General features: G+C 39.2%; 1 protein-coding gene across 1 annotated transcript in view; it reads left to right on the forward strand.

Annotated features, from left to right (window-relative positions):
- Positions 1-698: 698 nt before the first annotated feature.
- The window catches only part of rela (v-rel avian reticuloendotheliosis viral oncogene homolog A), a 40178-nt gene continuing 23303 nt past the window's right edge, over positions 699-17573 (forward strand). The window contains 3 exon segments of the mRNA XM_062066137.1: positions 699-901; positions 3998-4045; positions 8388-8533. Of these exon segments, the coding sequence (XP_061922121.1) occupies positions 895-901; positions 3998-4045; positions 8388-8533 (201 nt within the window). The 5' untranslated portion in view covers positions 699-894.

The raw sequence follows: 17573 nt of genomic DNA on the forward strand, positions 1-17573 counted from the left end.
GTAGGAATATATAGATTTTTTAATTTAAAACATGTGCTGTACAGTATATTGGCACTTTGGCTCATACTGGTGAACTTATTGCTCAATCCATGTTATAGTTTTACTCCACACACTAACATGCCAAAAGTATGACTGGCTAGTTCTGTATCCTCTACTTGTGGTCTACCTCGCTTCTATTTTTTTACAGCAGGGGGAATAAACAGGAAGTAGGAGACCGAGCGAAATAAGAAACCAGACGAGATGACTTCAATCGGGAGTTTTGGTTGTTGCCTCTCCCACTCACATCTTTTTCTGGGTTTTTCCGCGCTGTTTTGCGTGGGCGTAATCCTTTTTAAATCAAGGTAGACAAGAAACAACTGGTAGTCGACGTACTTGGGGGTTATGAAATAAAAGCATCGACTTCTGTTAAATTGCATTTCTTTCTGCTTTAACAAATACAATCACAAAAGACGGGGGAATATTTACACTTTTGGTCAAACCTGGTTAGAACGTTGACAGTCTTGAAAAACATGTTGCCTTCAATGCAGGTCTGCATGGTAATTATTATCAATCGAATTACTGTAATAATGTGCATTGTGTAAAAAAAACTATTAATCCTGAATGTTCTCTATTGTATGTTTACTCACGAAGTATGTTGGTTTATTGCGCAAACAACATAGATTGCAGCGGTTGTCTTACCGGAAATTGCGTGTGTTGAAGTGACGCAGCTTGACGCCGTGTCCCAGCGTGCATTACGTGAACACAGCTGAAGTGGGTGGAGAGAAATGAGGAGGCCACACCAGCGAACAGTTTAGTCAAGCATTTGTTTTTTTTTTGTTTTTTTTTTTACCAAGACTTCGCACCTTTTATTGTTTACATCTTTCAGCAAACCGAAGAAGAGGGATTTGTGGCGCCATGGACGGTAAGCGTATCTTTGCGTACTTTAGTGGAGACTGGAGGTGAAAGTGGACGAGGTGCTGTTTGTGCGCCCAGGGGAAACCCCCCGTTGCCCACCAGTGGAAACGTCAACGTTGCTTATTGCTTTAAAAAAGGTTCCTAAAACGAGATAACACGGACTCTTCTTGGCGCGGGTAACCTTCCTGGTACGAATGCGAGCTGTTCGAGGCCTGTTGGATCATGCATTTCCTACTACTACGAGCGTCGAGGCCGTACAACTTTTGACAATCATACGGTTTGACGTTTTGTTGCCTGCTTAATGTCTCGATTGTCTCCAAAATGGACAACGTAGCCGAAGTTGGGCTCCAGAGTGGAACTGTCAGATAATTGTGGAAGTGGCGAAAAGCCACCATGCGTTACAGGTGGTTGGAATGGACCCACAGCATAGACGTCATTTCAGGCTGTGTTTACTCTCTCCCAGTAGGAATGAGTGTTGTCCCGATACCAATATTTTGGTACCGGTACTAAAATGATTTCGATACTTTTCAGTACTAAATAAAGGGGACCACAAAAAATGCATTATTGGCTTTATTTTAACACAACATTTTAGGGTACATTAAACCTATGTTTCTTATTGCAAGTTTGTCCTTAAATAAAATAGTGAGCATACTGGACCAGTGATTTTCAACCTTTTTTGAGCCAAAGCACGTTTTTTCATTGAAAAAATGCGGAGGCACACCACCAGCAGAAAACATTAAAAAAATGAAACTCAGCAGCCGATATTGACAGTAAATAGTCATTCTCGCAATTGCTGGATATGAATTCAAACCATAACCAACCACGCATCACTATAGCTCTTGTCTCAAAGTAGGTGTACTGGCACGACATGTCACATCACGCTGTGACTTATTTGGAGTTGTTTGGTGTTTTCCTGTGTGTAGTGTTTTAGTTCTTGTCTCGCGCTCCTATTTTGTTGATTGTCATGTCATGTACGGATGTACTTTGTGGATGCCATCTGCTGCTCCACAGACTGTAAGTCTTTGCTGTCGTCCAGCATTCTGTTTTTGTTTAATTTGCAGCCAGTTCAGTTTTAGCTTTGTTTTGCATAGCCATCCCTAAGTTTCAATGCCTTTTGATTATTTTTGGTTTAAGCATTGGATACCATTTTTACCTGCACGCTGCCTCCCGCTGTCGCCTGCATATTGGGATAACGACAAACCATGTTCCCAACATCTACAAAGCTGCCACCTACTGATATGGAAGAGTATTACACGGTTACTCTGCCAAACTGTAGCCAGCACAGACACTCAACAACGGCACATTTGCGGATTATAATTACTGATTTGCATACAATTTTTTTTAACCCAATTAGGTGAAATTACATAATCTCCCACGCCACACCAGACAATATCTCACGGTATTGGGGACGGCGTGGCGAAGTTGGTAGAGTGGCTGTGTCAGCAATCGGAGGGTTGCTGGTTACTGGGGTTCAATCCCCACCTTCTACCATCCTAGTCACGTCCGTTGTGTCCTTGGGCAAGACACTTCACCCTTGCTCCTGATGGCTGCTGGTTAGCGCCTTGCATGGCAGCTCCCGCCATCAGTGTGTGTGTGAATGGGTGAATGTGGAAATACTGTCAAAGCGCTTTGAGTACCTTGAAGGTAGAAAAGCGCTATACAAGTATAACCCATTTATCATTTATCATTTATACTAGAGATAACTTGTCTTTTAGTAGTAAGTCAACAAACAAAGGCTCCTAATTAACCACCTGACATATGCAGTAACATATTGTGTCATTTTCCATTCTATTATTTTGTCAAAATTATTAAGGACAAAAAGTGGTAAAAAAAAATGAATTATTCATCTACTTGTTAATTTACTGTTAATATCTGCTTACTTTCTCTTTTTACATGTTCTATCTACACTTCTGTTAAAATGTAATAATCACTTATTCTTCTGTTGTTTGATACTTTACATTAGTTTTGGATGATGCCACAAATTTGGGTATCAATCCTATACCAAGTCGTTACAGGATCATACATTGATCATATTCAAAGTCCTCATGTGTCCAAGGACATATTTCCTGAGTTTATAAACATAATATACATTTAAAAAAAACAAAAGAAGATGTTGTGATGCCAAAAAATATTGACGTAATCATGGTAATATCGAATAGATACACTCTTGTACTTGGTATCATTACAGTGGATGTCAAGTGTAGATCCACCAACGGCGTTTGTTTACATTGTGACGCCGGTCGCTAGCAATGTGTTAAAGCTCCTCTTCCTGAAGGCTTTTCAGTGTTATAACTTCACCTTTATCGTTAGTTTTTAAGCCAAAATGCGTCCGTGTTCCATTTTCTGTCTACACACATTGTCTGCTTGTAAGTACTTCGTGATTGTGCGTTACCGAACATACTTGTCTGCTCGTAAACCAGCATTGACACGACGACGGGAGGGAATGGACCGGTACTTTTCAGACGCGGTATAGTACCGAATGTGATTCATTAGTATTGCAGTACTATACTAATACCAGTATACCGTACAACCCTAGTAGGAACTAAAAAGCATTTAACTGAAGTTAGCTTGAACAAAACTAGTCTTCTTTATATTTCTCAAGCTGCCGCTGGGCCTCACCTGAAGTCTTCTGGCTGCTCACACTTTAAAAAGCGTTGACTGACAAGAGGGAATTGTAGATATTTGCCTTTTAGTCTCCAACATATTAGATAACACTTTTGATGCGCGTCACACATGCGCTTTAACTTTCTCTTTTACATTCCCTGCCGAGCAATGACAGGATGTCGTCCTTAGAGAGGTAAACAGAAACACATTTCCTTGCAGCACCTGAACCTGGAGCAGAGCATTGTTGACCACAATGGAGGCAGCATGCCATTTAACACCATTTCTTCCCTGCACTCTTTGTAGTCTCTCTCACACACACACACACACACACAAGGAAATGCATCTGGAAGCCCCCGCCCCTTATCTTGCCGACCTTTCACCACTTTGGAGCGCTTCCGCTGTGACAACAGCGAGAAGGAGAAGCCTACCACAAAAATGTGCTGAATTGTGTTATTGTTGTCATCACGTGTGTTACATGTTGCCCTTGTGTGTGTTCCAGGGGTGATTCCAGGTGTGTACGGATGGGGTTTGAACCCGGTCAACGCAGGTAAGAGGATTATCACATTCACTTCAATTACATCAGTGTTTCCAACAGGACAGGCATCTATTTGTGGTGGTGTGGTCGGGGGGCGGGGGTGGCGGCGGCAGCGGCGATGACCAAGAAGAACGCGGAGTTGGAATATAATTACAACACTTTATGTACATATTTATATACAGATTTGAACAATTAGTTATTCACTGAAATATATTTATTAATTGTGGTTCTTACAAAAAATATAAAAGCTAAAATGTCTCTTAAAGCTCTGCCCCTTTTATTAGTGCATACTAAATAATTTAACTTTAGCCTACTACTGCAACCATATTATTTACCAGCAACATAAAGTGAAACAGGCAGAGGTCCTGCCACAGTCAGTCAACCTCCTCCTCCTCCTGCTGCTGCTGAACAGTTTTTTTCTACTTGCCCCACTTCTCAAATCTACTTGCCCCAATATTTTTACTTGTCCTGACTAGGTTTTTTTCTGGCTGTGTAGTGCTTATGGCTTATATCTTACTAAAATCCTTCCCGTTGACTATTTACAACACTACACAGTATTTATGATTATTATTATTATTATTATTATCTATAATTACATTTAAATGGCATTGCATACATGTAAAATTAAATGTTATTTCACATTATTTGACCAGTAGCAGTTACACCCATCTGAACAGGTCAGCCACCTGTTTAAAGGCCTACTGAAATGATTTTTTTTAATTCAAACAGGGATAGCAGATCCATTCTATGTGTCATACTTGATCATTTTGCGATATTGCCATATTTTTGCTGAAAGGATTTAGTAGAGAACAACGACGATAAAGGTCGCAACTTTTGGTCGCTGATAAAAAAAAAGAAGCCTTGCCTATACTGGAAGTAACGTGACGTCACCGGAGGAAGGACTCCTCACATTTTCCCATTGTTTACAATGCAGCGAGAGAGATTTGGACCGAGAAAGCGACGATTACCCCATTAATTTGAGCGAGGATGAAAGATTTGTGGATGAGGAAAGTGAGAGTGAAGGACTGCAGTGCAGTGCAGGACGTATCTTTTTTCGCTCTGACCATAACTTAGGTACAAGGGTTCATTGGATTCCACACTTTCTCCTAGCGTCGGCTAGCGCGTCTGATTACTACGTCTGCGGACTTAATTCTTTCGTGGCGGGCTGCCACAAATAAATGAATGTGTGGGAAACAGTGTACATGCATGACTTTTACTTTGACAGTCATGCTCAAAGTATTATCAAAAGTATACCTTTTGAGGAGCACCATGACTAGCGCCGAAGCCGATGTCATGTAAACACATTACTATCTTACTCACCACACGCAAGAAAGCTGTACAAAGCATTATGTTGTCCATTTGACCACCAAGCTTTTAGCAGGACCAACGTCTCTACGACTGGCTGACTAATGTCAACATAAGTGGTTGTTAACATCACAGAAATTGCAACCAAAACTGCGATTTTTCTCTCCAAAATTGCGATTTGCTTAAAACTGAGAAAATAATGAGTGCAAGAAGACATGTTATTTTTAGACTGTCAATCAACATATTCTTGTCTCAAGGTGCCACACATACATTAGAGAACAGGTGTTCAAGTTGACAGCATTTTACTAACAAATGTGGGCTAGCGCTGTATGATAAAATAAAGTATAAGGTCAATTTGTGCCAATAGTGATTATTGAATATTAAGTCTGTTTTTACTGTGAGAAGGCTTTTCAAAGTTTAAGCGTAATGTGTTACAGTAATAAACACAAAAACATGGTTTAGTATGTCATGTCAAAGTTTGCTGGTCTTTTGGAAAAAATATTTTAAGATAAACAGTGCCACATTATTGACCAAGTGTTATTTCTAGTTTAAACAAGGAACTGTACCAGATTGCATCATATTGCATTAAATCAGATCATATTTTATGGAATTTAATCTAATTGTTACACCTTAAAACTTAACGTTTGTGAATGCTACTGCTTTGTATCTAGATACGTATCAAACGTCTCATATTGAACAGATGCACACCTCTACCAATTAGCTTTGTTTTTTTTTTAAAACACATTAAAAACTTACTCGCCACACCCAAGAAAGCTGTACAAAGCGTTATGTTGTCCATTTGACCACCCGGTTTCGACCAGGAACACCAACCTGCTTATGCCAACGCCTCTACGACTGGCTGACTTATGTCAACATAAGTAGTTGTTAACATCACAGAAATTGCAACCAAAACTGCTACTTTTCTCTCCAAAATTGTGATTGCGATTTGCGTTTTTCTGTATTTCACACATTAAAAATGCTTAAAACTGAGAAAATAATAAGTGAAGGAAGACATTATTTTTAGACTGTCAATCAACATATTCTTGTCTCAAGGTGCCACACATAAGAACAGGGGTGTCCAAACTTTTTGACTTGGGGTCCACATTGAACTAAAAAAAAACTTGGCCAGGGGCCGAAAACTGATTGCATGTAAAGTAACAATATATACAACACAAAGATGTATATATTAGAACTGGGTGATTATATGATCTTGATCGTTGATCGCGGTTAATTTGAGTTTGATCACGGTGATCAGCTGTTCGCATATTTTCTAAATCAAACATGGCGTAACTGTTAGAAGTTCCAGCAGTAGTAAACAGTATGGAAGCAACAATGCTTGGTATAATCCTGCACGGAACAATCCACCTTTTTTGACCGCGATTTTGTGTGTGTGCGTGAATTTGTGTTCGTTTGCGTGAAAGGGTGTCTGTGAGTGTGTGACCTCCCGTTCCACTGTGCGAAAATCAGGCTCGTCTTGACGTAATTAATGTTTAATCAGTGTTGTACCTCTTCCCCTTAGACAGCTCGGAAGTGCAGCCCAGAATAACAAAATAAATAAATATGACGAACACTAGCCTACAAGTTGAGACAACATTTAAAAGGAGCAGAGGCGTTAGTGACACACTTAACTTTCACTATCTGCTGCAGCTCACAGGAGTTTTTATTAGTCCCAACATGGAGAATAAACACACCCACTAATTTAATCAGAAAAAGGCATTTTTATATCTAAATATTTTTCTATCAAACTTTTTGTTTGTGTCTGCAAAGATTCCACTCCACTGATATAACATATATTAAAAAACTCTGCAGACAGACACTTTTTGTTGAAATCATTGTTAAGTTTGTGGATAAAAAAACAATTTGTTCCTGAAATAGTCATTAAACTTGTTTTATGTGTTGGTACACATTATTTTACAGTACATCAAATTCAAACTGCACTTTAATGTAATTGCATACAATATATGTATTTGAGTTTTTAAAAAACTCCTGAATCTGGGAAACCGCTAGCCATTTGCCAAAGCACTGGTGAAAAGCACTGATGTATACAAGTAATTAAAGAATACAAATAATAATTTACCATGTGAAAGTGTTGTTTAGTAAATAGTAACTTGAAGTAAAAGTCCTGTAGTATTCAGTACACCACTAATACTTTGTTTACTGCAGAATGTACTTTTTGATGACAGGCAAAATAACAGAAGAGCTTTGAGAGGAAAAAAAGTTGTCTTTACTCCCACAAAATGTACCGAAAAAGAAGCAAAATCCGTAGCCCTAGAACCAAGGTATGGACCGGAGCGTGGGTTACATGTACTGTTGCACCTCTAGTTGTCAGCAGTTAACTTCTATTACTTCCATCAAACATGGTGGAAATGTCTTGTTACAAGATGCTGCCGTAGTAAACAGTAGGGATGCAATGGTACTTGCTATAATCGTGCACGGGACAATCTGACTTTAATTTAAAAAAATAATCGTGATATTAATCGAGATCGGATTATATAGAAAAAAAATGGTGATATTTTTTCTGCCGTATCGCCCAGTCCTTATATTGAATCTTTTAACCAAGTTTTAATTAAAATAAATAAGTAAAACACACAATATACTTTCTTGGGAGGGAAAAATGTTTACTATTTTTTGATAATTTTTTGAGTGTTTTAATATGTTTATGTTCTTCTGTTTTCATTTGTAAAGGATATAGAGTCTTTCATATTAAAGGCAAAACTGGTGTTTGTAATTGAAAAAGCTGTCAGTGTCTTGTATTTATGTTAGCATTCAAGCTAGCTAGCGTTTGGCGCGCTAGCTGCTTCTCCAGGAAATGAGCAGTATCACTTGAGTTTTTCAAAGTAAAGCTTATCCCAGCTGCATTTGGACGGAAGGCAGAGTACATCCTGGACAAGTCGCACCTCGTTAAAATTTAAAATGGTAAATACTAACTGTCGAGAATTTCATCACGGTTTATCATCATGACGGTAATCGTTGCATTCCTACTGCGTGTAACGAAATCTGGTAGTGATACTGTGAGTCAGTCACATAGTTCCTTTCTTCCTCTGTTAAGTCCAAACAGCAAAGCCCTTCACCGAGATCATCGAACAGCCCAAGCAGCGCGGAATGAGGTTTCGGTACAAATGCGAGGGTCGCTCAGCGGGCAGCATACCAGGAGAGAAGAGCAACGACACCACCAAAACACACCCAGCCATTAAGGTCAGTCCAGCATTGTTTCCCCTCAAGACTGCAATCTATATGAAGTGGTAGGTTGCAAGGGCTGAAGACGGGTGGGGGGGGGGGGTAATTGCATAAGTGTCCATGATGCATGTGCATGCGTTTTTTATGGACACTGTGGGAGAGACAAAGAGTGAGCCAAACATATGAAAAGCAGAACAAATATGTATAGAAATACAAATACAGATGTAACAAATAACCGATATGAGTTGAAAATCGTTTTTAATTTAAAAGTTGTTCTTTAAAATGCCTGATGGCCTGATCACAAAGTTATGGATCGGTTTATTTGATCTGCTACACTGCTGGAAGCTCAGTGTCTACTGTGCTCTCGATCTCTCTTTCTCGCCGTGTGCATATGTCTTGCTTCCCATGAAACTGTCAACAGACTTGTCACAGTAATGTAACCAAATAAGAGAAAGACTAATAAATGTGCAGCAAGGACACAATTAATTCCAAAGTTTGGAAGATATTTGGATTTTTTAAAGAGGAATAGTAAATTTGATAGAATTGTTGCAATACTCCAGCACTGAAGTACAGTACAGGAGTAGCACGACCAATCTCAACACACCTGGTGAGAAAACATGACAATGAGAAGACTAGCACAGGCAGTTAAAAGATACAACAGGACCAAAACATGGACATTCAATACATTTAACTTCTATTATAACTGGGCTGTAGCCAAAGCATAATGTCTTCAATAGCCCATTTCAATGTTAAAGGTTTGAATGTTGTGGAGAATGATGGCTTTTGGGACAATAAATGCATTGGTACAAAATAGCAAGTTGACAGCATTTTACCAACAAATGTGTGCTAGCGCTGTTTGATAACATAAAGGATGAAGTCAATTTGTGCCAATAGTGATTATTGAATATTAAGTGTTTTTACTGTGAGAAGGTCTTTCAAAGTTTAAGTGTACCGGTAATGTGTTACAGTAATAAACACAGTAACATGTGCTACAGTAATAAACACAGTAACATGGTTCGGTATGTCATGTCAAAGTTTGCTGGTCTTTTGGAAATAATATTTTAAGATAAACAGTGCCGTATTACTGACCAAGTGTTATTGTCATTTCTAGTTTAAACAAGGAACTATACCAGATTGCATACATATTGAATAAAATCAGATCATATTTTACGGAATTTAATCTAATTGTTACATGTTAAAACTTAATGTTTGTGAATCATACTGCTTTGTATCTAGATATGTATCAAACTTCTCATAGTAAACAGATGCACACCTCTACCACTTAGGTTTCTTTTTTCGCTACTATTGTGGTTAAGGGCCACAGCAGGACCAGCTGCTCTTGAGAAGAACAATACGTGCTTCCGTGTTAGTCTTCAAAAGTCTCCAATAAGACCAGAACAATTTGCTAGATTTTTCACTAGTCGCTTTTTTCAAAAAGACGAGAAGGGTCTCTATTTAGGTTTACTTGCTAAATATCGCTACAAAGTTGCTAAATTTGCAGCACCAATCCCTCATATTCTTACCTGCTTTCTCTGGCAGACCAGGGGCATTATTCATAAAAGTTGGTGCGTGCAAACCAGTTGTCAGCAGGGGTGAAATTGTGCGTATGCAACTTTCACCGCAAACATTGGTATTTATCGAAAAATTCTACGTGGAAGGGTGCCACACATTCTTTCACCCAGGCGTAGAGGTTGGGCCGTTTTTTAGGTTCAGGAATCCGCAATGCCCAATGGTGACTCCAAATAATAAGGCTCGTAGTCATATAAAAAAACACAAATTTAAGTATAAAATACATAGAGCTCAAGTGCTCCACACACAAGCCTTCCTCTGATTTTGTTTATATCGTATATTTATTTGTTGGCACCTAATTGTCTATATATAGGCATGTGTTTCATTTAGTTATATTGTTTGCATGTGGGTTGATTATTTAGGTATTGTTTATTTTTCTACATTGTTAATTGAATATCGACGCCCTGTATAAATAGGTCAGAAGCTATGTATTTTCATTTTTGTATGCCCAACAGGAGATAGAAACCAGTGACACAGTACACATTTTTTAGGCTAAAAATAAAAAGTAAGGATTGCAGCATCATTTTTTGTTGATAAAAATTATGTTATGAATTTGGGAATTGATCTGAATATTTTCTTGCATATTTAGATTCTGAGGTTTGTGAGGACGCAATGTTTGGGATAGAATCCATGCACAGTTTTATAAATGAGGCCCAATGTGCCTAGGGGTGTGTTATAGGTAGGGCTGGGGGATATATCGATATACTCGATTATATCGCGGGTTTGTCTCTGTGCGATATAGAAAATGACTGTATCGTGATATTCGAGTATATGTTCTCACGCAGTTGCTTTTAGCTGCGGTCATTACACTACAGGCTTTTTTCACTCTTTCTTGTCTCTGCTTCTCACAGAGACTTAAATCAAGCGCACCTTCTTACATACGTCACATACGTGCAACGTCATACGCCCTCTCTGAGCAGAGAGGTAGCAGCATGGGTAACATTAGCTGTGATGCTAGCGGAGTGGTGCGAGTAGTAATACGAGAGAGAGAAGGTGCGAATCTGGTAACAAATGAAGGAAGAATTAATTCCCAAGAAAAACAGCACGGGTTCCATTGTCTGGCGGTGGTTTGGCTTCAAGTGGGACGATGTCGAACAAGTATGCGGCAAAAGCATTGTTACAAAAAGTAGCACCTACTGCTAATTTGTAGCATTATTTGAAAAGTCACCCGCTAGAGAATGAGGCGTGCTTGAAACTCCGCATGTCAACATCTCCGTTGGGTGCCACACCAACAAAATGCCCAAGCAACCATTTCCACATCAACACCGTATGAACAAAATAGTCAATAAAAGACATAACACTATTTGATTTACTATTATGCAGCTCATTTTTATTTGACAGTTCTTTAAATATCTTGTGTGACATCATGCACAAAAGTGCACTTTATTTGTTTTAAACTATTGTAGTGGCGTTCTGTACAAAAAGTGCACTTTAATTTAGTGTTGTTTTGACATGTCATCTTAGTGACATCATGCAGTGCACTAATAGCTTGTTTTAAAATGTCTCTGAAAATCTTGCACTTTCTGTTTTGAAATTACATGAATGTTTGTGCCACTGCTTAATAACTGTTTAATAAATACAGTTTTGGTATGACAGTTTAAAATTAGCATATACTAATGCAGTATGAACAATAATGTTGTAATGTAGACACATAGAATCATCATACTGCTGTGATTATATGCATCAAGTGTTCATTCAAGGCTAAGGCAAAATATTGAGATATGTATCGTGTATCGTGACATGGCTTATAAATATTGAGATATTAATAAAAGGCCATATCACCCAGCCCTAGTTATAGGGCAGAGTTAAGATGCCATCTCCTGTCGGTAGTTGGAACAATGAGCTACATTAACAGACATTGTAACATGCTTATCAGTGAAAATAGGCAGCACCAAATCTATTCAGGCGGATTGACAAAAATTAATGTATGGGAGCACTGGTCCAGTGAATCCTTTTTTACATTAAATATTAGCAGAAATAGGGGAAATCTGCTGATGTTGACATTGAGATTTATGTATGTCGACACTCCAGACCAGGAGATAACAGTAGTCTTCATCTGGAAATCTTATTCTATCAGCCCATTTTGGCTCGAGATAAATACAATCACAAATGCTTTAAAGGCCTACTGAAACCCACTACTACCAACCACGCAGTCTGATAGTTTATATATCAATGATGAAATCTTAACATTGCAACACATGCCAATACGGCCGGGTTAACTTATAAAGTGCAATTTTAAAATTCCCGCCACACTTCCGGTTGAAAAACTCCTTTGGATATGATTTATGCGCGTGACGTCACAAAAGCAACGGAAGTGGTTGGACCCCATCGGACCCGATAGAATAGCCTCTTGTTTTCTTCGACACAATTCCACAGTATTCTGGACATCTGTGTTGGTGAATCTTTTGCAATTTGTTTAATGAACAATGGAGACTGCAAAGAAGAACATTGTAGGTGGGATCGATCTGTGTCTTAGCGGCTAAGTACAATACTGTAATATCTGTGATATTTGCATTAGTGTACTGTGTCTTTAAGGGTTTGGGGAACGCGCATGCGCGAGTGAGTTGGCGGAGAACTTGAGTGTGTGTGAGCGTGACTTTTGGCTAACAGCAGCTCGTGTATGTGTGTGCGTTACTTTTTGAACTACAACCAGTTACCGCTTGTTAATAAAGCGATTGAGCTATTTGTTTAATGGACAATGGAGACTGCAAATAAGAAAGTTGTAGGTGCGATCGGTGGAGCGACGGACTACAGCAACACCAACACCAGGAGGTTGTGTTGTGTTTTGAGCAGGATAACAGACGCACTACCGTGAGTCTAGCTTTGGCTTCCAAACATTTGATAGCTTGCCTGTACGTGCGTGTCGATATGTGCATGTGACGTACGTAACTTTGGGGAAATATATGTTTCTTGCCGACTCTGATGGCGGCCGGGGTGTCGTCAAAAGCGTACAACGCCCGCCGCCGCATCTAAGTTAGCTACGCAGCTAGGTTAGCTTCTGTTTTTTTAGCTTCGCCAAGCGGAATATTATTAATCGTGTATTTACATGTTCATGGTTTAATAGTATTATTGATCTTCTGTCTATCCATCCAGTCAGGGTTTTTTTTAATTTAGTTTCTATCTGCATTTGAGACTGACTCTATCGCGTTGGCTACGCAGCTAGGTTAGCTTCTGTTTTTTTAGCTTTGCCAAGCGGAATATTATTAATCGTGTATTTACATGTTCATGGTTTAATAGTATTATTGATCTTCTGTCTATCCATCCAGTCAGGGTTTTTTTATTGAGTTTCTATCTGCATTTGAGACTGACGCTATCGCGTTGGCTACGCAGCTAGGTTAGCTTCTGTTTTTTTAGCTTCGCCAAGCGGAATATTATTAATCGTGTATTTACATGTTCATGGTTTAATAGTATTATTGATCTTCTGTCTATTCATCCAGTCAGGTTTTTTTAAAATTTAGTTTCTATCTGCATTTGAGACTGCTGCTATCGCGTTGGCTACGTAGCTAGGTTAGCTTCTATTTTTTTAGCTTCGCAAAGCTGAATTATTAATCGTGTATTTACATGTTCAGTCACTGTGAATGTCCATTTCGCGTTCTGGACTCTCATTTTCAAGAGGATATAGTATCTGAGATGGTTTAAAATACAAATCTGTGATACACGATAGAAAAAGGAGAGAGTGTGGAATCCAATGAGCCAGCTTGTACCTAAGTTACGGTCAGAGCGAAAAAAGATACGTCCATCACTGCCTCTCAAGTCCTTCACTGTAACGTTCCTCATCTACGAATCTTTCATCCTCGCTCAAATTAATGGGGTAAACGTCACTTTCTCGGTCCGGATCTCTCTCGCTCCATTGTAAACAACGGGGAATTGTGAGCAGCACTACCGCTTGTGACGTCACGCTACTTCCGGTACAGGCAAGGCTTTTTTTATCAGCGAGCAAAAGTTGCGAACTTTATCGACGATTTTCTCTACTAAATCCTTTCAGCAAAAATATGGCAATATCGCGAAATGATCAAGTATGACACATAGAATGGATCTGCTATTCCCGTTTAAATAAAAAAAATTCATTTCAGTAGGCCTTTAATGACAGCTGGAATGTTAAGTATCAGGCAATAAAGAAAATTCTCTGACCATGTCTTCATTGATGAACAATTCCTAAATTGTATTCCTTTTGTGTTCGCAGCCAACGTATTAGTAAACTCACTGCTTTATTATTCAATCAGCAGCCTGGCCTTGACCTTGGAGGTCATGCAAATTAGCATAAACCATAAATTGCAGAAACCATCATTTACTGTGCCCTTCTTACTTTTAAATTTTTCAAACAATATTCCAGCCTTATCTTAAAGGCCTACTGAAACCCACTACTACCGACCACGCAGTCTGATAGTCATATATCAATGATGAAATCTTAACATTGCAACACATGCCAATACGGCCGGGTTAACTTATAAAGTGCAATTTTAAATTTCCCGCTAAACTTCCGGTTGAAAACGTGTATATATGATGACGTATGCGCGTGACGTCAATCGTTGAAACGGAAGTATTGGTACCCCATTGAATCCAATACAAAAAAGCTCTGTTTTCATCTCAAAATTCCACAGTATTCTGGACATCTGTGTTGGTGAATCTTTTGCAATTTGTTTAATGAACAATGAAGACTGCAAAGAAGAAAGTTGTATGTGGGATCGGTGTATTAGCGGCTGGCTGTAGCAACACAACCAGGAGGACTTACTCGGATAGCAGACGCGCTAGCCGACGCTAGCCGCCAACCGCACGGATGATCGGGTGAAGTCCTTCGTCCTTCAGTCGATCGCTGGAACGCAGGTGAGCACGGGTGTTGATGAGCAGATGAGGGCTGGCGTAGGTGGAGCGCTAATGTTTTTATCATAGCTCTGTGAGGTCCCGTTGATAAGTTAGCTTCAATGGCGTCGTTAGCAACAACATTGTTAAGCTTTACCAGGCTGGGAATTATTAACCGTGTAGTTACATGTACATGGTTTAATAGTATTGTTGATCTTCTGTCTTATCCTTCCAGTCAGGGATTTATTTATTTTGTTTCTATCTGAGGGGTTAGTGCGTCTGCCTCACAATACAAAGGTCCTGAGTAGTCTTGGGTTCAATCCCGGGCTCGGGATCTTTCTGTGTGGAGTTTGCATGTTCTCTCCGTGACTGCGTGGGTTCCCTCCGGGTACTCCGGCTTCCTCCCACCTCCAAAGACATGCACCTGGGGATAGGTTGATTGGCAACACTAAATTGGCCCTAGTGTGTGAATGTGAGTGTGAATGTTGTCTGTCTATCTGTGTTGGCCCTGCGATGAGGTGGCGACTTGTCCAGGGTGTACCCTGCCTTCCGCCCGATTGTAGCTGAGATAGGCTCCAGCACCCCCCGCGACCCCAAAAGGGATAAGCGGTAGAAAATGGATGGATGGATGGTTTCTATCTGCATTTGAGCCCGATGCTATCACGTTAGCTCAGTAGCTAAAGAGCGTCGCCGATGTATTGTCGTGGAGATAAAAGTCACTGTGAATGTCCATTTCGTATTCTCGACTCTCATTTTCAAGAGGATATAGTATTTGAGGTGGTTTAAAATACAAATCCATGATCCACAATAGAAAAAGGAGATCGTGTGGAATCCAATGAACCCTTGTACCTAAGTTACGGTCAGAGCGAAAAAAGATACGTCCTGCACTGCCTCCTCTAGTCCTTCACTCTCACTTTCCTCATCCACGAATCTTTCATCCTCGCTCAAATGAATGGGGTAACCGTCGCTTTCTCGGTCCGAATCTCTCTCGCTCCATTGTAAACAATGGTAGAATGTGAGGAGTCCTTCCTCTGGTGACGTCACGCTACTTCCGGTATAGGCAAGGCTTTTTTTTATCAGCGACCAAAAGTTGCGACCTTTATCGTCGTCGTTCTCTACTAAATCCTTTCATCAAAAATATGGCAATATCGCGAAATTATCAAGTATGACACATGGAATGGATCTGCTATCCCCGTTTAAATAAAAAAAATTATTTTCAGGATATAGAATTGATTATAGTCTTCCAGCCAAAGCTATAGCAACTTTTCCAGCTCAATATTGAGATCACTTCTGCCTAGTTGTAACTGTTGCAGTGTTTCCCACACATTCATTTATTTGTGGCGGCCCGCCACGAAAGAATTACGTCCGCCACAAATAAAAAATTAAAAAATATATAAAATTTAAAAAACATAAATAAATAAAAATTTATTTTATTACTATTTTTTTTGTCCTCTCCAGCTTCTCAGGCAAATCATATATAGTAGTTGATGTAGATGCCCATATCGGCTATTCAGATTTACTTTACAAAAGAGAAGTGTAGGATACTTCTCTTGTTGCCTTATTTGTATTTGACTTTATTAAATGTATTTATATTAGAAACACAACATGTGTATATAACAAAGGGTGCAAAGTCTGCAGGCAGTAGGAAACACATGGTTAAGTGTAGGGAGTAAAACTGATGACAATCTAAAGTTCAAGATTTTTGGAGCTCTTTGTTCAGTGGATCAGATGTTTGATGAAGCTCTGTGTCTATCTACCACCACTACTGTTTTCTGTTTATTTGTTCCTGACTGTGGCAGGACACCTCTGCCTCTGTTTCACTTTATGTTGCTGGTAAATAATATGGTTGTAGTAGTAGGCTAAAGTTAAATTATTTAGTATGCACTAATTAAAGGGGCAGAGCTTTAAGAGACATTTTAGCTTTTATATTTTATAAGATATATTTTTTGTAAGAACCACAATTAATAAATATATTTCAGTGAATAACTTATTGTTCAAATCTGTATATAAATATGTACATAAAGTGTTGTAATTATATTGTAAAATGGATGGATGGATGTCCGTTTAAAACAAAACTGTTATTATTAATTAGTAAGTATACATTTTTTGAGCCTTTTTAGAGAAAATCATATCATTGTAGTAAATTATGCAAATATCTCGATGATGTCATGGTGACCACGCCCATGGCCACGCCCCCACCGCCACAGGTATCTTGGCAGTTTATGGGAAACACTGTGTTGCTTTCATAATCTGTATGCTTAATGATGGTCGCAACAGTAGAGCAGTTGAGACCAAAAATGCAGACACATTTGTGGGCGTTTTCGCCCTCGCTACGCTTTCAATGATGTTAATTTTGACCTACCTGTTGATGGCTTTCCTTTTCTTTGGCACTCTACCATCAGAAGAAACTGCCTTACGCTACGGATTGCAAAGGATTAACTAATAAGCCGTGTTATGCTTTCTCAGTGAAGCTGCATGAGAGACACATATTGTATTCTTCCACCGCACGCGCAGCAAGTAGTTCCTGAGTGAGTCTCATATTTCTGGACCAAAATAAAGTTTTTAATCAATTTATGAAAACAGGTTCGTATCCACGAAGCATCCACATGTAGAGCTGTTAATTTGTGGTATGCAAAGTAAGTTAAGTAAGTAGGGTTGCAAAATTCCGGGAATATCCAAAGTTGGAAAC

The sequence above is a fragment of the Entelurus aequoreus genome, linkage group LG12 (assembly GCF_033978785.1).
Source record: "Entelurus aequoreus isolate RoL-2023_Sb linkage group LG12, RoL_Eaeq_v1.1, whole genome shotgun sequence".
In the NCBI taxonomy this organism is placed as follows: Eukaryota; Metazoa; Chordata; class Actinopteri; order Syngnathiformes; family Syngnathidae; genus Entelurus; species Entelurus aequoreus.